Raw genomic sequence first — 21,672 nt, forward strand, 5'->3', positions numbered from 1 at the left:
ATGGTACTTGCGTAAATAACGTAGCGACTCCGTACGGTATGGTAAAGTTCGGTATGATCGGGCAAGTCAGATTCGGGGTCCTTCGGGTTCCCCGTGCCTGATGGCGACCGCGGTTAATGTGAAAATTACGGCTGAGAGCAGTAATCATCGGTAATCTCTGTTATACCCAGGGTAATATACCGTTTACCCATCGTCGACGCCGCAAACGGGCCACCAATATTGGTGGCGCCAGTAACGAGTCTCTGTTTCTTTCCTCCTACTCTTCTTTTTTTCTCGACATAACATGGCCGAGGCCCAAGCGGGCTTGCGAACAAAAAGGAAGGATGGGGGTCCTGTGACACATCGATTTTTATCGTACGGTTGGAGTACAGCGTATCAAGTAGATTTTTGGTAACCCATCCTGGCCCGCTTAAAAGTTTAAACAAACCAACGCATAAGATGGAAAGAAATGGAAATAATAATAATCATAACAGCTACAAATACATGCAGTATTACATATATTACATATATCGTCATCATCGTGGGTAGATACAATTGGTACTAGAATCCCCTAGATATAGTTATGGCCCCCCTAGTGATATGGATGTCGCTTACACTAGATTGAAACGGGAATTTCCAGGTTATCCCTAAGCGATCTGAAAATTTTTTCTGGCGCGAAGAATGGACTAGACTGCGTCGCAGATTGCGTCGACGTCGCATCAAACTAGATCGACGAGATCTGCCGAGGATTGGGCCTAGCGGATGGCCCGGTCATCGGCGTCACTCTCATACGGGAATTCCAGTCCCTGGATAGTACTCCTGAAACAGTCTTAATAGTAGCAAATCGATGATAAGAAGAATCAATAGGTATCTGTCTTCAATGATAAGTGTTCAGTCATAATAATCCAGATCGACTACAAACAAACCCCGAGTCCAAGCCCAAACCCAGTAGACCCCCGTCATGTGATCGCGTTGTTTACCAAGTGGGCCCATGCGACAGTACAGTACTATCCCTAGTCTCAACTCCATACAAATAGCTAACAATTATTGCCAACAAAACAAAAGTTGCCGTAACGAATGGGAACCAGGTACCAAATACTTACATGTTAATCTCTTGCCCACCACCATGGACGTTCAGGGGCATCCCAAGCCCATCCCGGCTTATTACTGCTGCTATCTGCTCCGTTCGACCGTTCGGCACGCCTCGCTTTATATCGGCTCGACGCCAAACCCGATCAGACGACTGCCGCAGCACAATGGAGACGCCAAAGGTGGGGCCAAGCGGACTTCGCGCGACAAATTACGGCCCTGGGAGATGGTGTTAGTTGTCGAAGGGTTTATGAGTCGCGTAGGGGCGCTTCAATTCGAGTAAGTTGGACCACAATATGCGCATTCTCAATTGTCATTAATACTGAACATTGATCCAGATGGGCGTGGCAGCACCCTGAAAAATCACGTCATCTTCTAGAAGACGGTGCAGAGCTGGATATACAGTCTCAAGTCGCTATCAATTCGAAGACGGGCAAGGCCAAGCCGCGAGCCTCTCGATCAAGAAGATCACTGACTGCTCACTTGGAAGATTTGCACTCGCTTCTTCGTTCAGTCTACTTCGTTGGTTGGCCCTTACGTGTTCGCTTTTTCCGTGCAGACGTCCATCGCGTTTGGAGGATATGGAATGAGCGAGTCGCCGTCCCTCTACCGGATGATAAGATCATCCTGGATGGAGACTGCCCAGGCCAAGGCAACAAAGATCTTGTTGTCGGCAGCATCAATGGCTTGTCAGTGGACTATACCAAACTTGAAGCTTACCTAGAGAAGTCTATGTTTCTTCTTGATGATGCACAAGATCTTCGATGCAAACTGTGCAGTGTGGTGGTGGTACCCCATACGGAACAGATTGTGGTCTGCCCGCACACAAATTGCCGAGGTGCACATCATCTTCTATGCCTATCGAAGGCATTCCTAAAAGGGGCCGATGATTCAGATCTTCTCATACCAACGAGGGGAGTCTGCCCAGCGTGCGATAACACGGTATCCTGGCCACTGATGATGCAAGAGCTCAGCCTTCGCAACCGAGCCGAAAAGGAAGTCCGTACTATTCTGCGGCGGAAAGAGAGGCGTGATCGCAAGGAGAATGCAAATACATCGTCTAGCAAGGACAAGGCAGGCCCGGTTCGCCAGGCGTCCGTTGAGCCTAGTCAGCAAGGATCCCGGGACCAAGGTTATCCAATGAACGCCGATGACCCTCTCTTGGCTGACGATTGGTACGAAGAAGTCGATATAGAATCAGACACGGAGCATGGGGCACAAAAACACCGATCAACACAGCCACCTTCGAGACTAGAGATTGTCATTGAAGACAGCGATTGGGACGACGCCGAGATCATCGAGTGATACACAAACCGCCCCGCATCGCAGCATTATATTAACCTTCACATCCATCTATTCCAACTAATTGGCAAGCGGCCCCAACGTCCTCAATGGCCCAATAGTATCAAGTTGCGCCACGCAGCCGGCAACAGCAGCCTGAATATCCCTTGAGACCTCCTCCAGCGTCCTGCCAGCATCAACGACGCAAACATCCTTCTGTCGCTCAAACAACGAGCGGAACAACTCCCGCACACGACTCTGCATACTCTCATTCTCATACCGCTCAGCGCCGAATCCGCCTCGCTTCGCAGCCTCCTCGGCAGAAATGTTCAGAAATAGGCAGATATCAGGCTGCGGGAGCCCAATCTCCGGCTGCCAGGCCCACTCCAGTGAGAGAGTGGGGTTGGCTTTCGCGGCCGAGTAGACGGCGCCGGAGTATGAGTAGCGGTCGACGATAACGGTGATTCCAGCGGCAATGTCTTGCTCGATGCTCTTCGCGATTTCCCATCGGTTTGCGGAGAAGAGGAGGTGGATGGAGTGGTCGTCTTGGTTAGCGGAGCCGCGGAGGTAGCTATCTATGAGCTTGCCGATGGGGGTCGTCCTGTCTGGGATGGGGATTAGATCCTGTCGTAGCAATTGAAACACAAGAGAACATACCTGGGAAACGAATATATTTCACATTATGCCCTTGTTCAGAGAGGTAGTTTTGTAGCATTTCGCATTGACTCGACTTGCCGGCGCGGTCGAGACCCTCGACGACAATCAGGGCGCCGCGTCGCGTCGGCGTTTGTTGCGAAGCTGTCATTCTGGTAGCTGTTTCGAAGTATGCGAGTTATATGACGGTAAATATGTCCAGGGCCAATTTAATCTCAAAGGCTCCCTGTATTTTGTCTGTGAATGAGTATGCAAGAGCGGTGGTTCAGGAGAGAAAGTGACGGGTCCCTTGTTTAATGGACTCGGCCCCAAGCCTCTTTTTTTCTGCCGCCTGCCCCGATAAGATCGCAAGATTCCAACGTCCGCCAACATGGCCACTCAATAACCTCAGCAACCATGGATTCCGAGCCCTCCCCGTCCCACGAGATGACATTTACCATCCTGGGCTCTGTCGCGCCAGTGCTGGCCCCTCGAGTAGGCACATTGGCCCTCGCTGGACGCCAGGCGATTGCGACCCCGAATCTCGTCCCGCTCACATCGCGGGGCGCCGTGCCGCATATCTCGCATGATATGGTGCGCAAGGAGACTTCGATTAATAGTCTATATGTCGGATTGGAAGACTGTACGTGTGCTCTAGGTCCTATCCATAAATCCTAGCCATCCAGGCCTACTGTGACACGGCGCATACTGACCACGCGCCACGTCTTTGATCTGAATAGTCATTGAGAGGAAACATCCTGCCCCGCTATATAATGTCCCCGCCGCCGGACACGAGTCGCCCTTGAGGAAGTTCATCTGTGCACAGGATGATGCGACCCTGCTTCTGGGCCCACGACGATTCCCTGCAATCGCATGCCCGCCCAATAACACCGAGACGTCCATCGCAATCTCGACCTCTGTCGGGTTTCGGCAGCTCGAGGCGCACAGGTATATTGAGGCTATACAGAAACTGAAACCTGATATTGCCATTGGTCTGGCGGATATGGTTCTCGGGAGAGCGCCGGGCCTGAAGAGGCGGGGTAAGATGGTTGACCGGACGCATGCATATACTCGTGATGCGCTGGAGCATCTATATGGGGGAAATGTGGCAGACGAAAAGAAGACAAAGACAAAGTACTTTGCTCCAGTCCTGCCGCTAGATAATACACAGCAATCGCTCTATCTAGATGATTTGGAGGACGAGTTCCGGGATCGCATCTCGGGATTGGCGCTGTACGAATCGGCTTCTTTGGGCTACATTCCCGAATCGCTGGGTAATCTACCTCGTTTATTGCTGAGCGAGCCATCGAGCCCTCACGAGGTTCTGCGCGAGATCTCGCTCGGTGCAGACCTCTTGACCGTGCCTTTCCTGCAGGCATGCTCAGACGCTGGCATTGCGCTCGATTTCGAATTCCCCGTCTCCGAGGCTGTACTGGCACGCGGAGAACCGCAGCCTCTTGGACTTGACCTCTGGTCCTCAGAACATTCCAAGGATGTGTCTCCATTGGTCGAGGGATGTGAATGCTACGCATGCCGGAACCACCACCGGGCCTACTTTAACCACCTTCTCCGCGCAAAGGAGATGGCGGCATGGGCTCTTCTCCAAATGCACAATCACCAGATGATTGATCGCCTGCTCGCTGGTGCACGAGAGAGCATCAAGCGCGGTACTTTTGAGCAGGATGTTGATGCATTCCACCGCGCTTATGTCCCTAATTTGCCAGACCGTACCGGCGAAGGCCCTCGGTAAGTTCGATCCAAAATATTCCTCCCGCTGCTCGCTGAATCATGCTGACACGGAAAAGCCTACGCGGTTACCAAATGCCAGCCGCTGGCCCTAACCAGCCTCGGCGTATGTCCAAGGTATACGGTCGTCTAGATGACCTGTCACAGAAATTTGCCGAGTCTCAGTCATCGGTTGCTACTCCAGATACGGATGCAGAGGGACTTGAGAAGCACGGGTTTGCGGAGAAGATCTAATTAAGCGATTTTTTTGCAGCGTTGATGATCGTTTGCTAGAGATTCGTGACGCTTATCGTTAGAAGCATCCTGGAAACAGGCGTACCTTGGGGTTATTTCTGATTGTGTCTGGTGTTTTGAAAGCATGCATATAAGAGAGCCTTAGCTGTTTACCCTACAGTTTACATAGGCGGGAGAACCTCGGGTTGACTATAAACGGGAGTTGCAACTCATGAAAGTAGTGGTTCAATTTCATATAGTCATTCCATCGATCACAAAAGCACCCAGAAAAGTACTGTACAGGATCCAAGATCTCATGATACCACCAGTCTTTTTCACATGGCCGAAATAAATAGATCATCATCGTCGCAGTCAAGAATAAAACACGAAAGAAGCGGGAGAAACAGAAACAAAAAAAGAAAAGAAGGAGGGTATATCTAGCAGATGCAATTTAAGCAGAGAGACTCTGTCCATATTACTGAGTCTCGCCCGCCAATACACGCCACATCCACTTGACCTCATCCTCTTCTTCTTTGCTGCCCTGCGGTGTACCTGCGCCGAATTGTTGACCGACAACGCAGACAAGCCAGGTGTCATTCTTGGTGGTGTCCAGGAAGCGCTCGGTGGGTGAGCCACGAGGATAAATGCGACGCCATTCGTCCCAGATGCGGAAGGCTTCCTCGCCCCAGGCGCGGAAACTAACTTCTTCGATGATGGTAGGCGTGACAATCTCCTTGCCACGGAAGACACCCCAAGTGACGGCATTAACGCTGTCGGGGTTCGAGTTCAGATCGTCAAGCTCGACATCGGCCGGCTGAATAGGGAGCGAGGACTCAAAGGCGCCGGTGTTGTTCGTTGCGAACCACACGAGCTTGTCATGGCCGTGCTTCGCAAACAAAGGCTTAAGAATCGTATCATAGTCCTTGCTTGGACAGAAGAACTCGACGAAAGGTTTCTGGAAGACAAAGCCTTCCCGCTGGGGACCCCAGCCGAAGATGTGGTGGTCGCTGCGGACACCGTTGACGGCGGGCTGCGAGGCCAATGTCCACCAGCCGCGGCCGTCAATGATCTTGAGCAGCTCGGGGCGAATGAGCTCCGTCTCTGCATTCAGACCGGTGCCTTCCTCCGCGCCGCCCTCGGACCAGGGTACCATGTACAGATCGCCGGAGACATGGCGACGGAACAGGGTGCTGATATCGGAGTTCTCAACGGGGTGGCCCCAGATCCGGCGGGCCACGGCAGAAGTGACATGGAGTGACGGGCCATACCCATCAATCTCACCGAAAGCTGGAGAGCGGGCATCACCCCATCGACCATTAGGGAAGTCATCCCATGTGGCCTCTCTGCCGAGAGAGCCTAGACCTTCGGAAATCTGAAGGGTTGTTCCACGGCCGGGAGGCATTGCCGGCTGTCCCACGCTGTTGGCAAGAGCCTCGTGGACGGAATCATGGGAGGACACCTTGGAGGAAAGCTTGTCCACAATCACACGATTATGCGGCTGAGAGTTGATAGAAGAGGCCCGACGTTTGGCCAGGCGAGCTGACGCACCAAGAGGCACAACACCATCAACCTCCACAATAGCATAGTCATCTTCGATATCAGTTGAGGCAGGAATGAGATCGCATCGCTCTAGAATGAACGACACCGTCTTCTCCAAGTTCAAAGTATAGAAATGGAATCCTCGTGGTCCGGGAGACTTGAGCTCTTGCATGCCACCAACGATCTCGCTGACAATATCCACACCGGCCCGCTTGACGGCGTCATCATCATGCTTCAGCTCCTCCATACGCTTAGCAATGGGATCTGGGATGTGCACGTGGCTAAGCTTCGTCACTCGGGTAAGAATCTTGTAGCTGTGAATGGGCATCAAACCCGGGATGATGGGAATGGTCTTGAAAACGCCAGACTCGTGATTCCGAAGCATATTCTCAAACTTCTGGTATGCCTCAATATCATATGTGAGCTGGGTCATGATGAAGTCTGCTCCGGCCTGAGTCTTCTCAATGAGGTATGGCAGATCGCGGACCGGGTCCTGGACATCCTGGAACGAGTCGGCAGGATGACCCTCGGGATAGGCAGCAACACCAATGCAGAAGTAGTCGCCATGCTGCTTGCGAATGTACCGCACTAGGTCAACGGCAAAAGTAAAGTCCTTGTTGCTGTCGTCCTCGCCGTGCATGTTGTATTCCTCGCTGCGCGGCGGGTCTCCTCGCAGAGCCAGGATATTGCGAATGCCCAACACCTTGGCCTCCTCCAACGCCATATCCACCAGTGCGCGGCTCATGTTCGTGCATGTGAGATGCAGCACCGTTGTCAACTGCAACTGGCGCTGGCAGACTTCCGCTAGCTCAAGGGAACGGGCTGCAGTACTTCCGCCTGCACCCCAAGTGACCGTCACGAATAGCGGGCGTAGGGCCTGGGCCATGCGCTCCAGACGTGCAGACAGGTTCGCAAAACCCTACAGTAGCCATCATATTAGCAAATCTGCGTCGTTGCTTCAATTTCTCTTGCTCTCGTCATCGCGAGCGCACACGCGGGGTTACCCCACCATCCGAGTCTTAGGAGGGAAGAACTCCAGCGAGAAGTAATTGGCATCCGGCGGCAAGGCCGCGATCTTCTCTGTAATCTTCTTCTCCATTGCGAAGGATGTCGTGGTCGGCAATGGGAGAGGGGGTTGAATGGAAAGAGAGAAGTTTTAGGTAGAAGTGGACCGTCATGGATTCTCCGATGTAGGTTGGTCGCATCGGGAAATATGAAGTCTACGCCTGCCGATGACGGCCATTCCGCGCTATGCGCAAAAGACCCATCGTTTCGGGCCTGTTACTTGTATCTAATGTTTTTTTACTGTCCTATTTCTTTGCTTCCACGTCATTTCTATAGCTCCAAACAAGCTTGACGGAAAAAGAAGAAAAAAAAGGCTCGCTCGGAAAGGCGATTACTCAGCGCATTGAGCCAAGATGGCGTTTCTTCCAACAGGATGCTTCCATAGTTTATACGGTACTTATTAGACTATAGATGAGCGTGTGAATAGCTCCCTCGATACCTTCTTTGCTAGGTGTTTTAATCTACAATTCATTGTATCAAACAGATCATTCCTCAAGATGAGATATACTTGTTTGCAAACTAATCACTCTCGGCCGCCGTAATAATACGAGCCCACACGATCGCCAACCGAACTTCAGCTGCCGCAACACGCCAGGACCCCCGGTCCTCATTGCCAAAGCGAGGCATATTACCCTCCTGACACTCGCCGTATACTTCCGACCTACTCATTAACCCTCCATATTCAACCATGACTGCCCGGCGTCCCTTGACTTCCCCGACCGTCCTCCGTCGGGTCCGCGCCAACGCGGTGCGGCAGCCTGGACCGTCACGAAGGAACCTGTCCACACCTCCGAATCCCCCGCAAGCCCCAAAGCCAGCTCAAGCAACCCCTAAAGATTCTCAATCCCGTCTCCGTCGCTTCAATGACCGATTACCACGATTCCTTCGCAGATATACAACACCGCTACTAGGAGCTCCGGTCACACATGTCACCTCCTTCCTGGTCTTGCACGAAATCACCGCGATATTGCCGCTATTTGGGCTGGTCGCTGCGTTCCACTACGGCGCATGGATGCCGGATCTCAGTTCCGATTCCGAGTCGGGGAAAAGTAACGCCTTTGACGAGGGAGCGAAACGGTTTGGACGCTGGTTGAGGAAGAAGGGCTGGGTGGAGGAATCCGATGTCAGTGCCGTTGCGGAACATCAGGTTACAGGAGCTACGCATGGCGCGCAAAAGGAGCAAGCTGGAGTCCGACTGGTACTAGAGTTTGCTACGGCGTATGCAATTACAAAAGCTCTGCTGCCCCTTCGTATAGCAGCTAGCGTGTGGGCGACGCCATGGTTTGCAAGGACGATTCTTACGCCGATCACGAATGCAGCTAGAAGGCTGTTCGGCAAGAGCTAAAAAGCCGGCGGCATCCTTTCTCTTTACTGATACCAAGACAGTCTGTACTCATAAATCATATGATGTATGTGTGATTTTGTAGCCATTCAAGACCTTGACTCAATACTATTGCAATTCTATACCGCAAACAGCCGAGGGGAGGCACTCTTCAGGCACAAGCCTCGTGGAAAACGAGTAATTTACTCGTAGACCCACTGGGCCTGGGTGGCCTTCCACTTGAGGACCTCGGAGGGAGAGAACCAGAGGGCAATCTCCTTCTTGGCGTTCTCAACGCTGTCGGAGCCGTGGCAGACGTTGCGGCCGACATCGATGGCGTAGTCACCACGGATGGTGCCGGGGGCGGAGGCCAGGGGGTTGGTGGCACCGAGGATGGTGCGGCCGGTCTTGACGGCGTCCTTGCCCTCCCAGACCATGGCGCAGATGGGGCCGCTCAGCATGTCTAGTAAAAAATGGGTTAGACGCTTATCTTTGGTGGGATGGAGGGGAAAGGTTTCGGAGCATCGCGGAAACTCACAGGAGATGAGGCCCTTGAAGAAGCCCTTGCCGGCGAGATCAGCGTAGTGCTTCTCGAGGTGCTCCTGGCTGGGGGAGGTGAGCTTCATGGCAACGAGCTTGAAGCCACGGTTCTCGAAGCGAGAGATGATAGGACCAACGAGGCCACGCTGCAAGATGGGTTAGCGATTGAAGCTCAATTGGCGGTCCGGCCGACTATTCGTTGCAATGTCGGTTTGCAAAGGCTGATGATCGTACCTGGACACCATCGGGCTTGATGGCAATGAAACTGTAGCAATTGATTAGCTTAAACTTCACACCGCCAGGTCGAGTCGCAAGAGGAGTCGCAGGGGGAAAAAAACAGCAAGCAGGGGTAGGGTGGGGAGTATAGACAAGGCATTGGGTATAGTTCGGGCCACTTACGTCTGCTCGTCGGACATTTTGATGGATTGGTACTTGAAGATTTAAGGATCAGCAAGGGATGAGGAGCAAAAAGAGGAGGGAGGGAGAGAGGAGAATAAATACCTGTGAGCCTTTTTTTGGCTGCGATTGGTGGGGCTGAGGGGTGTCTTCTGCCTGAGGCCGGAAACCCGACACCTCGAGCACCGCTTCCGTGGCCTGACTTTTAATGCCTTATGGCCTTAAAGCCTCAGGCACATTACCCCAGCTCTCCACCGTCAGGCCAGCCTGGAGCTTCCATCATTGACAAGTGTACCGCCCTTCGGATGCAGGTCCACACCAAACTCTCACGAAAGCATTGGATCAGAGATTGAGGGTCTTTGATTGTATCTATCCTCGTCAATATGGCCAGGAGCCGGCCTGCGTCCCGCTGGACGCTATTGCTCTCTTTGGTTGTTCTTATCGCATGCATTGTTGTCCCCGGATGTGAGTTCACACCTTCCGCAACTGGTAATGACATTGTCCTCGAGAGCTAATTGCATTCGGCACGGGTAGTGGCTGTGAAACACGAAAACTTCAAGACTTGCGATCAGTCAGGCTTCTGCAAGCGAAACCGAGCCTACGCCGATAACGCCTCCGCTCAAGGCTCGTCCTGGAGCTCACCCTACGAGCTTGACCCTGCTACTATTCACTTCAAGGATGGCCAATTGACGGGTGTCCTTGTGAAGACTATCTCAGACACCGAAAAAGTCTACTTGCCGCTTACGCTCTCTTTCCTGGAATCCGGTGCCGCTCGCCTGCTTGTCGATGAAGAGCGACGCTTGAAGGGTGATATCGAAATCCGACATGGCAGCAAGGTGAACAAGAAACGCTATGATGAAGCTGAGAAGTGGGTTATTGTCGGTGGTCTGGATGCCAGCAAATCGGCAGCCCTCGACGGACAATCCGAGACCGGGTCCACCAAGGTTTTGTATGGGCCCGAAGACAAGTTTGAGGCAATCATTCGACACTCACCATTTGAGGTCGAGTTCCAGAGGGATGGTCAAACCCACGTCCAGCTGAACCACCAGGGCTTCTTGAATATGGAACACTGGCGACCAAAGGTGGAGGGTAAAGACGAAGAATCTGGTGAAGATGAGAGCACTTGGTGGGAGGAGAGCTTCGGTGGAAACACCGACTCCAAGCCTCGAGGCCCCGAGAGTGTTGGTCTCGATATCAGCTTCCCCGGTTATAACCACGTCTTTGGTATTCCTGAACACGCAGACTCGCTGTCCCTCAAGGAGACCCGAGGTGGTTCTGGCAACCACGAAAACCCTTACCGCATGTACAACTCGGATGTCTTTGAGTACGAACTCGACAGCCCTATGACCTTGTATGGATCTATTCCATTCATGCAGGCTCACCGCAAGGGCTCCAGCGTCGGTGTCTTCTGGCTCAATGCCGCAGAAACCTGGGTCGACATTGTTAAAAAGAGTGCTGCTTCCAACCCTCTCTCGATGAGTGCCGCTTCGAAGACCAACACTCATACCCACTGGTTCTCCGAGGCTGGCCGGATCGATCTTTTCATCTTCCTGGGTCCCACTCCCCAGGCTCTGAGCAAGACCTACGGTGAACTCACTGGTTATACTCAGCTGCCCCAGCACTTTGCCATCGCCTATCACCAGTGCCGTTGGAACTACGTTACTGACGAGGATGTCAAGGAAGTGGATGCCAAGTTTGACAAGTACCAGATCCCTTATGATGTGATCTGGCTGGATCTGGAATACACTGATGACCGAAAGTACTTCACCTGGGATCCTCTCACCTTCCCCGACCCCAAGGGCATGCAGGAGAAGCTTGATGCTTCTGAGCGGAAGCTCGTGGTCCTGATTGACCCTCACATCAAGAACAAGGATGATTATTACGTCTCCAAGGAATTGAACAGCAAGGGCCTTGCGGTTCAGAACAAGGACGGTGAAGTCTATGATGGTTGGTGCTGGCCCGGTTCCTCGAACTGGATTGACTGCTTTAACCCCGCCGCATTCCCGTGGTGGAGCAGCCTCCATAAATATGACAAGTTCAAGGGGTCCATGTCCAACCTTTTCATCTGGAACGACATGAACGAGCCTTCGGTTTTCAACGGCCCCGAGACCACTATGCCCAAGGACAACATCCACTATGGCAACTGGGAGCACCGTGATGTCCACAACGTAAACGGTCTCACCCTGGTGAACGCCACTTATCAAGCCATGTTGGAGCGCAAGAAGGGTGAGATTCGCCGTCCCTTCATCCTCACTCGGTCGTACTATTCTGGAGCTCAACGCCTGGCCGCGATGTGGACTGGAGACAACCAGGCCACTTGGGGTCACCTGGCTGCTTCCCTCCCTATGGTTCTGAACAACGGCATTGCTGGCTTCCCCTTCGCTGGCGCTGATGTTGGCGGATTCTTCAACAACCCGGAGAAGGAGCTTCTGTCCCGCTGGTACCAAGCTGGTATCTGGTATCCTTTCTTCCGTGCCCACGCCCACATCGATACCCGCCGTCGCGAGCCGTATCTGATCAGTGAGCCGTACCGTACCATCATTTCTCAGGCCATCCGCCTGAGATATCAGCTCCTCCCCGCTTGGTACACCGCGTTCCACGAGGCGTCCGTCAATGGCACACCCATTGTGCGTCCCCAGTACTACGTCTTCCCCGATGATGAGGAAGGCTTTGCTATTGATGACCAGCTGTACCTGGGCGACACTGGTCTCCTTGCCAAGCCTGTCGTGCAGGAGAACACTTTTACCACCGACATTTATATTGCCGATGACGAGAAGTACTATGACTACTTCGACTTTACCGTCTACCAAGGTGCCGGTAAGAGACACACCGTCCCCGCTCCGGAGGATAAGATTCCTCTGTTGATTCAGGGTGGACACATTGTTCCCCGCCGGGACCGTCCGCGTCGCAGCAGCGCTTTGATGCGCTGGGATCCTTACACCTTCGTGATTACTCTCGACAAGAACGGTGAGGCCAACGGTACTCTCTACGTCGATGACGGTGAGACGTTCGACTACGAGCGCGGCGGCTACATCCACCGCCGCTTCCAGTACCGGGAGTCTGTCCTCTCGTCAGAGGACATTTCCACCAAGGGTGCCAAGACCGCTGAGTATCTGAAGACTATGGCAGGCGTGACCGTGGAGCGGGTGATCATTATTGATCCTCCAGCGTCATGGAAGGACAAGAACAGTGTCACTGTCATTGAGGATGGGGCTAAGGCTGGATCCACTGCCTCGTTGGAGTACTTTGAGCAGAAGGGCGGCAAGGCTTCGTATGCCGTTGTCAAGAGCCCGAATGTTGGCATTGGCAAGAACTGGCGGATAGAGTTTTAGGTATTTCATTGTTGGTTGTTAGACATGAGATGACATACATGTTCGATGGTTTAGATTCTGAGATTCCTAAATAGCATGCAATCTGTTTGATTGGTTCATTTTCATTTAACCCTATTTGGAAGATGCGATGGGCTTGAATTCTTTCAATGTCCAATTTCAGCAGCAGTAGAACTCGGGCAGCTTTGCAAGAACATGAATTTCCGTACTTTAGGTTGTACACAAGCATGAAGCTCCAAAGACCGTACTGGCATCCCCATACTATATCCTCCAACTCCAAGTATATCACACCAAAAACCGAGAATGTACCTCAACAATAAATTTCTCTCCCTCCGAACCAAAAGCAACCAAACACAGTTCCCCGCTAGACTCAACACGCCACCCAACTCGATTGTAGCCTGGTATCTCATCACCTAACCAAAAGAAATTCGAACGATCAAGTCTCCCCCTCTCCCGGAAATAAGTACCATATATAGTCCTGAAAAAGTTCATTGCGGTCGTATTAGCCTTTTCCAGCGTTGTGAAGGCACTCTCTATCAGGAATGTGGGTTCGCTGAACATTCGGAGACTTGAATGGGTCATTATATAGACGCGCTCTCCGGGTTCTTGGTCTTGTTGGTTTGCTTGGTCATGTGCTTCGTTGATTTGGTTTAGGAGTTCTTGGGGGTAATCGGGTTGTTGGTATACTCTGCGTAGTCGTGAGCGTTCGTATAGCCTCAACGCCCGGGCTGGCGTGTGTGATGGGATTGGGTGATCCTCGGCTGGAGGAGTGTTCTCGAGAGTAGGGATTGGCATTTTGAGATGTGGTGTTTAGGATGGTGATGGCAAGGGTGATTTTAGACTATGTTGAGATTAGAACACTGGCGCTCGTGGATATAGTGCTAATAGATGAGATACTGGATGTTGTAGATCACTATGTTAAAGTCCATCTAGAAGGTCTATAGGTCCTGCCAGATCAGGTTAAGTACTTCCCTTTCAAGACGAACTTGATGTATAGTGAAGCCGCAATCAAAATTAGTAATCTTCTATCGATTTAGTCAAGGAAGGGATTTGCAGTCGAAACTGCTTTGGTCGAGGGCAGCCGACAGCAAATCGGGTTTAGACACCTAGCTCTTCTCCGTCGCTACCTAATGATGAATCAATCAATTCATATATATGTTTTAATTTGAAGTGTATGGGACTTGATTATCTTCTGTACTTCCATGGAGGGATGAAGATTATTTTTGCCAGTGGCGTCCATCACCAAGCGGGCGATATATATCGACGAGTACGACCAAAGTATCTGTATGCCCTCCAATCATTTGGGTCTTTGGCTACATATCCTCATTATGGGACCCCTGCCACATATTTGAGACTTGTTTTCAAACCCATAGATCAAAGCTAAGATAATGGTAGGTCTGGGAAGATGGGAGCTTGTAATGCCCAGCCCATCGAAGCTGGGGGCACAGACCAGGCGGGCTTGGGGTGTCGCGCGACCAATTTCCCCTTTGATGTCCAACTGCTTGGTTTGGTACCTACAAACTATTGCTTGTTCGTCTGTCTTGCAATGATTTAGATTTTGCTTTAGTCATGTTTTATCGCGTTCTTAGACTAGCCCACAAGTGATGCGACTGTTCTAATTCTCCCTATGTACATATAGCCTTTCCGTCCTTTGAACACTATCTAATCTAGTCAATCTATGAATCAGATCTCAGAACAGGCCAGCCATATCGCTTTGTGGCCCCTAGCTCATCTCAGCAGCCACGAAGCCGATACAATTCTCCAAGGGCCCTGCCAAGGACGCGCTGGGCGAGAAAAGCATCGATATTACTTGGTAATTTCTTGGTTTGGCCCCAGTGATCGACAGGGCGCTGACATAAGCCCCGGTGGAAAAAAGCCGCAAGCGTCGTGGCCGCGTTGGGTCCCTCTTCCTCGTTGATTGTTGGTCCACTCGAAACTTGTCCCCTTGTGCCTGGTTCAAAGCATTGTCTGGCTTTTTTTCCGCCGAGCGCACTGGATTCTTGAGCCTCCCTCGACCCGATTATACTTGGAACGACACCCGTTGAGTTGTTGATCTTTGAGTGTATACCCTCCGGAGGCTGCGGAAGATCTTCAAACGGCACCATGTACCTCATTCAGCTGGCCATTGAATATGGCGCGCCCCTTTTGTACGTTCCGAATCGCAATACCAGAACTATGAGAGAGATCTTGTGCTAACGATGCTTGTATAGCCTTATCTCCTCTCCCCTCACGTCCTACCTGGACCAGATCCTCAGCATTCACCGGAATAGGAGTTCGGCTGGGTTTTCGCTCGACATCCCGTTGATTATGCTTGTCGCGTCGATCTTGAAGTAAGATCCTTCTAATACACCTATGCGACCGCACCGATAACCTAGCGCAATGTGTTTTCAAGTTGGTGGAATTTTGGAATTGACGCGCTTCTTAGGGTCTTCTACTGGTTTGGAGAATACTATTCCAAGGCCCTGTTGGCCCAGGCTGTGGTCATGATCTTCGTGCAGTTGGCGCTGCTCAAGGTTGCTTTGGACAATCGCCCCGCCGTTGGCGCAAAGAATGGCATCGAGCACACACCCTTCAGCGGTGGCTCTCAGGGTGGATTCAACCGGCCCTATGATTTCTGGCAGTGGAAGAACACCAAGCCGTGAGTCCACTTGCTCCCTCTTTTACCACATGGTCCAAATACGCTGACACTCTCGGCTACTATAGGTACTGGCTCTTCCTCGCCTACTTTACCGCTGGCCTGACCGTCTTCCACCTTACTCCCATCTCCGATTCCCCGACCTATATCAGCTTCCTGGGCGCCGTTGGTCTTGCTGTCGAGGCTATTCTCCCTCTCCCCCAGATTCTGGCCAACCACCGCTCCGGTTCCTGCAAGGGATTCCGAGTATCCGTTCTCGCTGCTTGGATTCTTGGTGATACCATGAAGATGAGCTACTTCTTCTGCAGCCAGGAGACCATCCCCTGGGCGTTCAAGCTTTGCGGTATGTTCCAGTGCGTGTGCGATCTGTACCTGGGCTTCCAGTACTGGATGTTCACCCGCGCCTCCGGCCGGGCTGCTGGCAGCTCCGTGGAGCATGAAGGCCGGTGGGGGCAAGAAGAGAAGGATATTCGCATGAACTGAAAGGGCTTGCGACTAGGATTTAATGAAACCGATTGCTGCATTTGGGTGTAGATAGATGGGAACCATCGAGCCATAGCGACTTATAGACTTGTAATTCTGAATGAGATGACGTTTAATATTTTCTTGAATCTTGACATGATCCGATGTTGATAACTTCGTTTTCTCAGCAAGAAAAAAGTACAATGCCCCGCGGCAATTCCGTTTCGGGCAGTCGATGGATCTGCCCCGCGAATGCCGTGATCCGCAGTCCCTCCCCCAAGCGGTGGAACGTCAGACTCGCAACTTTTCTCTCCTTTGCGTTCTGTTGTCAATTCAGCAATCTCAAAGCCACAGGTGCATTCACAATGGCTTCCCTACAGACTATTCGCATCGGCTATGTGCCCGGTATGACCTGAACGGAGCTCTACGGAGCTTTGCTATCCAATGCATGCGATGACTCGAGTTTATACTCCGCTCGCGGCTTGTTCTTGCTATGAGCCAAAGAAACTAACAAGTAATTTTTCACGCGATCCTAGAACACTATCTGACCCCTCTTCACCTGGCCTTGCGATCTCCGGCCGTGTCCTCCCTCCCATACAAGATCGCCCTGACCCCATTCCCTTCTGGCACGGGCCATATGATCACGTCGCTCCGCGGCAATGAAATCGATATCGCCATTGGTTTGACCGAGGGTTGGGTTGCTGGTCTGACTGGAAAGACGCAACCGCAGAACCCCGCCGAGGGAGGATACAAGGTTGTTGGCCACTGGGTGGATAACCCGCTGCGATGGGCAATTGTCACTGGTCGCAACCGGGACAATATCAATGGTGTGCCGGACCTGAAGGACCAGAGAGTTGGTGTGAGCCGCATGGGAAGGTATGTATTCCTACATCATGGGAATTGGGCAGGGTACCACATCATAGAGGGATTCATGGCTGATGATGCTTCTTATCCAGTGGCTCCCATATCATGTCCTTTGTTCTGGCTCAGCAGCAGGGCTGGAAGCCAGACTCCCTGACCCCAGTCCCTCTGGGTCCGTTCGGCGCCCTACGAACCGGCGTCACTGGACAGGACGAAGCAAACCCGAGCCAAGAACCCAACCCGACAGCCGAGTTCTTCATGTGGGAGCACTTCACGACTAAGCCATTCTTCCACGCAACTACCGAGAAGCCCAACCCACCTTTGAAGAACATTGGCGAGATCTTCACCCCCTGGCCATCATGGATGATTGTTGCCTCAACGGCTCTATTCCCAGACCCCCAGAATGACCAGCGACTACAGCAACTGTTCCAAGCTTTGGACCTGGGCATCAAGGAGTTTGAGGCCGATACCGCTCAAGTCGTGAAGCTCCTGGGCACTGGTGAGCTCGGCTGCAACTATATCGAGGAGGATGCAACGGAGTGGTTGAAGGATGTCAAGTTTACGAATGCTACTCGTGGCGTTGATCGTAAGGTTATTGAGGGCGTTGTGGATATTCTGAAGGTGGCTGGTGTCATTGATACCGCTATGAGCAATGATGAGGCTATCCAGCGAGTCATTGGAATCCCTCGGTAGAAAATTATCATCGGGGATCGAGATGGTAAACTCTACGTCTGAAATGAGACATGATTTTACAGAGTGAAAGTTCTTGCGAATACTTGCAGTGGGTTATAGGTGATGTTGCTGAAGCAATAATCTGTAGGATATCGTGCAATGTCGAAAAGCCGGCTATGACAGCTAGTCCCATGATTCAGTTGTTATCAAAAGGTCACCAGGGATGCGTCCGAATAATTGACGTAGTGCATGATAACTGATTTCGCACCGATGATCTAAAAAAAAAAACAGCTAGCATGGGCCTTTTTAACTACATAATGAAGGTTGGTATCCCCGTGCTTCTCGTACGTGACCAACAGACCGACTGTGAAACAAGTTGCCGTCTCGTGACAAATCGCCTAAATTGTCAAAAACCGAAGAAGAAATGCGATACATAACCTAAGGCGATGGGAGGGAGGAGGTCCATTGGTGTCAATGTAGGGAGGACTGTCATTCCTGGAATGTTCATGTTGGCTAACCCTAGCTTCATAGTACTCGTCGACAGCCGATCCTGACACAGGACTGACGTGCGATATGCTGCTAGGATCGTTCCGGCCAGTAATAAGAGAGCTTTCCATGTATTTGACCGAGTAGCATGAGGCTAGAACGTGATCCAATATTGACTTTCGTGACTGGTGAAATACATTCCACGATCAGCAGCTGAATCCCCTGACAACAACACTGGAATGTAGGCGAGCCTGCTAAAGACTGCAACACGATCCAATTAAACGCTCCAATGACCAGAATTCCGACAATTGAAACATGCAAGTCCTCGGGCCAAGCGGGGTTTAATTTCTATCAGTTTGACTGCTGGCGTGGACGTAGTGGGCCATCCCATGCGATAGGAGCCAAGACACCCACAACTCCCCTAGATGACGCAGGAAATGGCCGCATTGTTTTTACGGATGGCATGCAGACTGGGAAGCAAAATATGCCCTTTGCCTGCTATTTAACGAGCTCCGTGAACGGAGTCGTCGTGCGCCTGATTGTCTATCACTCGTCCTCGCCGTGTCGCCTTTCGTTCCTTTACCGGGTTGCGACCCCGTCATACGCCAAATAATTTCATTCCTTTGATTATTTCTTATTTAATATTTAGTCCTTCATTTTTCTCTGGCCAGACGTTTAATTGGCATCCCTAACAATATGCGTGGATATCAAAAGTATCTGTCAGGGTCGGTCCTTTTGGCCACCCTGGGAGGAGTTCAGGCAAAGCTGGACCTGACTTCTGCCAAGAACATTGCCATTTACTGGGGTATGTACTGGGATAATTTCTGACTTGTCCTTGAAACAAAGACAGCTTACATGATATCTTTCTAGGTCAGAATTCATTGCAGGGAAATGGTGGCCAGGTCCAACAGCCACTGGCGCACTACTGCGAGAGTAAGTCAAACGCATACATGACAGCGATACAGAACAGAACACTAATCATTCAATCTCCAGACGATGACATCGATGTATGAATAGAATGATCTATTGTTTGAACCCTATCACTGATTGAAATAAACTAGGTCATCCCGTTGGCGTTCGACATGATGATCAATGGGCCCGGGGGTGTTCCCCAAGTCGACTTCTCGGTCACCAGCAATGACTGCGACGTCTTCCCTGGAACCCAGTTGAAGAACTGTCCCAAGATTGGGTGAGTAAGAATATTATCTGCAAAGCGCAGTCAATCTAATGCGTTCTAGTGACGATATTGCAACATGCCAGCAAAAGGGCAAGACAATTCTACTCTCTATTGGCGGTGCGACGTACAGCGAGGGTGGTTTCAAATCCGACGACGACGCAAAGGCTGGTGCAAAGCTGATGTGGGAGACCTTTGGCCCAGTCCAAGCATCATCAAAAGCTCTTCGACCTTTCGGAAACGTTAGTATTGATGGCTTTGATTTTGACTTTGAGGCCACCGTGCTGCACATGGCAACGTTCGCCAATGAGCTCCGCAGCTTGATGGATCAGGACACCAGCCAACAGTATTTCTTGACTGCGGCTCCTCAATGCCCCTATCCCGACCAGGCAGACAAGGATATCCTCAATGGCCCGGTTTCTATCGATGCGGTCTTTGTTCAATTCTACAACAACTACTGCGGCGTGAATAACTTCGCCACCGATGAGACGAGCTCAAACTACAACTTTGAAGAATGGGATACCTGGGCCAAGAACGTCTCTCAGAACAAGAACGTCAAAGTCCTGATCGGTGTCCCGGCCGATACTACCGCAGCCAGCACCGGATACATCCCTGCGTCGAAACTGGCGGAGGTGATCGAGTATACGAAAAAGTTCGACAGCTTCGGCGGCGTGATGATGTGGGATACCACGCAGGCATACGCGAATGATGGATTTATTGGAAGTGTGCGCAAGGCGCTTGGTGGGCCTGATTCCGGTTCGTCGTCGCCGTCCAACAACGCGGCGTCGACCGCGGTGTCTGCACCTTCGTCCACTAACACCCCGGAGACCTCGCCATCTTCCAATGCACCCGACTCCTCGTCCTCCTCTTCCTCATCCTCTGGATCTGCCTCATCGTCCAATGGTCATGAGCCCTCGGTCACGACTACTCCCGTCCCAGAACCGACTGCTGGACCCAAACCGCCCGCGTCCACCTCGACTACGAAGGCACCTGCCCAGTCCTCGGCGGCACCCGATGATTTCGATAACGACGACTTTGACTTTGACGACGAGACCGAGTCTCCGAATAACACTGGCAATGCTGGAAATGGAGGTGCAACCAATGCTGTCAATAACGACACTCCCAAGGAGGACTCCACTAGCAAGGGTCCTCTTGGCGTCATCAGCCAGGATCTCTTTGGTCTGCTGCATGGTTTGCAGGACGCCAACACTATCACTGGCGGTCTGACTCACGGCCTCACGAAGAATCTTCGTCGTGCCCGTCGCGTCGGATATTAGGCGTTGCAGGTATAGCTCTCATCATGGCGACATGTAAAGATTGAGCAGCTCATATCACAGAGTAATGTATGAAGTATAGGAAGGATTCTTCTGTCTCTTGAATGTTGCTCATGAATAGTTTGGAGACCATCCATCCAACTCTATGTACTTCTTACTTTCGTTGATACCCATTTATCATAATTACTATTGTAACTCATACTCATATACTCTGAGCGTTGTACTTTCACGGAGACGACTGATGTAAACATCTTGGAAAGCGTATACGTCACACATCAGACACACGTACAGGGCATCTGATATCACGTGTTCATCCTGCAGATTGATCACGTTGGAATACATTCAAGAAACCCCCTGCGTAGTCCTCTTTCTCTTCAATTCCTCAAATCTCCGTCCTTCCATTGCTAATCCCAGCCAGAACTCGCCATGATGGATGATTCATACAATGTCAAGACCGGGAGTACCTGTTCAAACTTCTGGCTCGGGTAGCAACAGAAGGGCAGCCTAGCATATGATGTCGGCCATGCGATGTGGTCCAAAACTGTCAAGTCCAGCTGGACAGCATTGCCCAGGACCCCTTTCTATCCACTGTGGCTGTCACATTCTATCCCAGCTCTTATTAAAATGTCACAGGATATCTCCATGCAAAGATCGAATGCTGAGAAGGACAGCCCTGCGATCAATCGAAGCTCACAGCCAAATTAGGCTCGGCCAATGGCGGAAGGGAACGGGTACGCTAAAGACGCCAAAAACGCTTAGGGTCGATCAGCTCGCCCCGCGCAAGCTATCTGGCTCCACTAGAGCTGCAATAGTGTACAACTTTCCTATTCTGGCTGACAGGCGTGACAGGCTTTGGTTCTACAGGGTGTTAATGATGGAACAGCCAAACAGAATTGCAGACATGAACACCGCCCGGGCACTGCTGAGCCGACAATGGCTAGTCTTCATGACAGGCCCATGGCTGCGAGGAACGGCCC

General features: G+C 51.6%; 10 protein-coding genes across 10 annotated transcripts; 7 read left to right on the top strand and 3 right to left on the bottom strand.

The window, feature by feature from the left end:
• Window positions 1–1,105: 1,105 nt before the first annotated feature.
• On the top strand, window positions 1,106–2,373 carry N7496_003897 (structure-specific endonuclease subunit SLX1; the record flags this gene model as incomplete). Its single annotated transcript, XM_056696828.1, has 2 exons — window positions 1,106–1,347; window positions 1,407–2,373. The coding sequence occupies 2 exons, from the start codon at window positions 1,106–1,108 to the stop codon at window positions 2,371–2,373; spliced, it is 1,209 nt and encodes a 402-aa protein (XP_056559040.1).
• A 57-nt stretch (window positions 2,374–2,430) lies between these two features.
• N7496_003898 (bifunctional thymidylate/uridylate kinase) lies at window positions 2,431–3,154 on the bottom strand (the record flags this gene model as incomplete). Its single annotated transcript, XM_056696829.1, has 2 exons — window positions 2,431–2,954; window positions 3,007–3,154. The coding sequence occupies 2 exons, from the start codon at window positions 3,152–3,154 to the stop codon at window positions 2,431–2,433; spliced, it is 672 nt and encodes a 223-aa protein (XP_056559041.1).
• Window positions 3,155–3,399: 245 nt separating this feature from the next.
• N7496_003899 (tRNA-ribosyltransferase family protein) lies at window positions 3,400–4,962 on the top strand (the record flags this gene model as incomplete). Its single annotated transcript, XM_056696830.1, has 3 exons — window positions 3,400–3,625; window positions 3,723–4,728; window positions 4,788–4,962. The coding sequence occupies 3 exons, from the start codon at window positions 3,400–3,402 to the stop codon at window positions 4,960–4,962; spliced, it is 1,407 nt and encodes a 468-aa protein (XP_056559042.1).
• Window positions 4,963–5,416: 454 nt separating this feature from the next.
• N7496_003900 (methylenetetrahydrofolate reductase (NAD(P)H) MET12) lies at window positions 5,417–7,579 on the bottom strand (the record flags this gene model as incomplete). The annotated part of the gene is made up of 2 exons (XM_056696831.1): window positions 5,417–7,399; window positions 7,490–7,579. The coding sequence occupies 2 exons, from the start codon at window positions 7,577–7,579 to the stop codon at window positions 5,417–5,419; spliced, it is 2,073 nt and encodes a 690-aa protein (XP_056559043.1).
• Window positions 7,580–8,233: 654 nt separating this feature from the next.
• N7496_003901 (uncharacterized protein) lies at window positions 8,234–8,890 on the top strand (the record flags this gene model as incomplete). The annotated part of the gene is made up of 1 exon (XM_056696832.1): window positions 8,234–8,890. The coding sequence occupies one exon, from the start codon at window positions 8,234–8,236 to the stop codon at window positions 8,888–8,890; it is 657 nt and encodes a 218-aa protein (XP_056559044.1).
• Window positions 8,891–9,069: 179 nt separating this feature from the next.
• On the bottom strand, window positions 9,070–9,822 carry N7496_003902 (Nucleoside diphosphate kinase; the record flags this gene model as incomplete). Its single annotated transcript, XM_056696833.1, has 4 exons — window positions 9,070–9,329; window positions 9,405–9,552; window positions 9,641–9,671; window positions 9,806–9,822. 4 exons carry the CDS (start codon window positions 9,820–9,822, stop codon window positions 9,070–9,072), a joined length of 456 nt encoding a protein of 151 aa, XP_056559045.1.
• Window positions 9,823–10,185: 363 nt separating this feature from the next.
• Window positions 10,186–13,134, top strand: N7496_003903 (glucan 1,3-alpha-glucosidase ROT2; the record flags this gene model as incomplete). The annotated part of the gene is made up of 2 exons (XM_056696834.1): window positions 10,186–10,267; window positions 10,337–13,134. 2 exons carry the CDS (start codon window positions 10,186–10,188, stop codon window positions 13,132–13,134), a joined length of 2,880 nt encoding a protein of 959 aa, XP_056559046.1.
• Window positions 13,135–15,234: 2,100 nt separating this feature from the next.
• N7496_003904 (PQ-loop repeat-containing protein) lies at window positions 15,235–16,249 on the top strand (the record flags this gene model as incomplete). Its single annotated transcript, XM_056696835.1, has 4 exons — window positions 15,235–15,278; window positions 15,342–15,461; window positions 15,557–15,769; window positions 15,835–16,249. 4 exons carry the CDS (start codon window positions 15,235–15,237, stop codon window positions 16,247–16,249), a joined length of 792 nt encoding a protein of 263 aa, XP_056559047.1.
• Window positions 16,250–16,593: 344 nt separating this feature from the next.
• N7496_003905 (uncharacterized protein) lies at window positions 16,594–17,782 on the top strand (the record flags this gene model as incomplete). The annotated part of the gene is made up of 3 exons (XM_056696836.1): window positions 16,594–16,633; window positions 16,765–17,104; window positions 17,185–17,782. The coding sequence occupies 3 exons, from the start codon at window positions 16,594–16,596 to the stop codon at window positions 17,780–17,782; spliced, it is 978 nt and encodes a 325-aa protein (XP_056559048.1).
• A 1,161-nt stretch (window positions 17,783–18,943) lies between these two features.
• On the top strand, window positions 18,944–20,698 carry N7496_003906 (glycoside hydrolase family 18 protein; the record flags this gene model as incomplete). The annotated part of the gene is made up of 5 exons (XM_056696837.1): window positions 18,944–19,052; window positions 19,118–19,180; window positions 19,241–19,254; window positions 19,309–19,436; window positions 19,486–20,698. The coding sequence occupies 5 exons, from the start codon at window positions 18,944–18,946 to the stop codon at window positions 20,696–20,698; spliced, it is 1,527 nt and encodes a 508-aa protein (XP_056559049.1).
• Window positions 20,699–21,672: the final 974 nt, after the last annotated feature.

This window comes from Penicillium cataractarum (genome assembly GCF_028827025.1).
Source record: "Penicillium cataractarum strain IBT 29864 chromosome Unknown utg000002l, whole genome shotgun sequence".
Taxonomy (NCBI): Eukaryota; Fungi; Ascomycota; class Eurotiomycetes; order Eurotiales; family Aspergillaceae; genus Penicillium; species Penicillium cataractarum.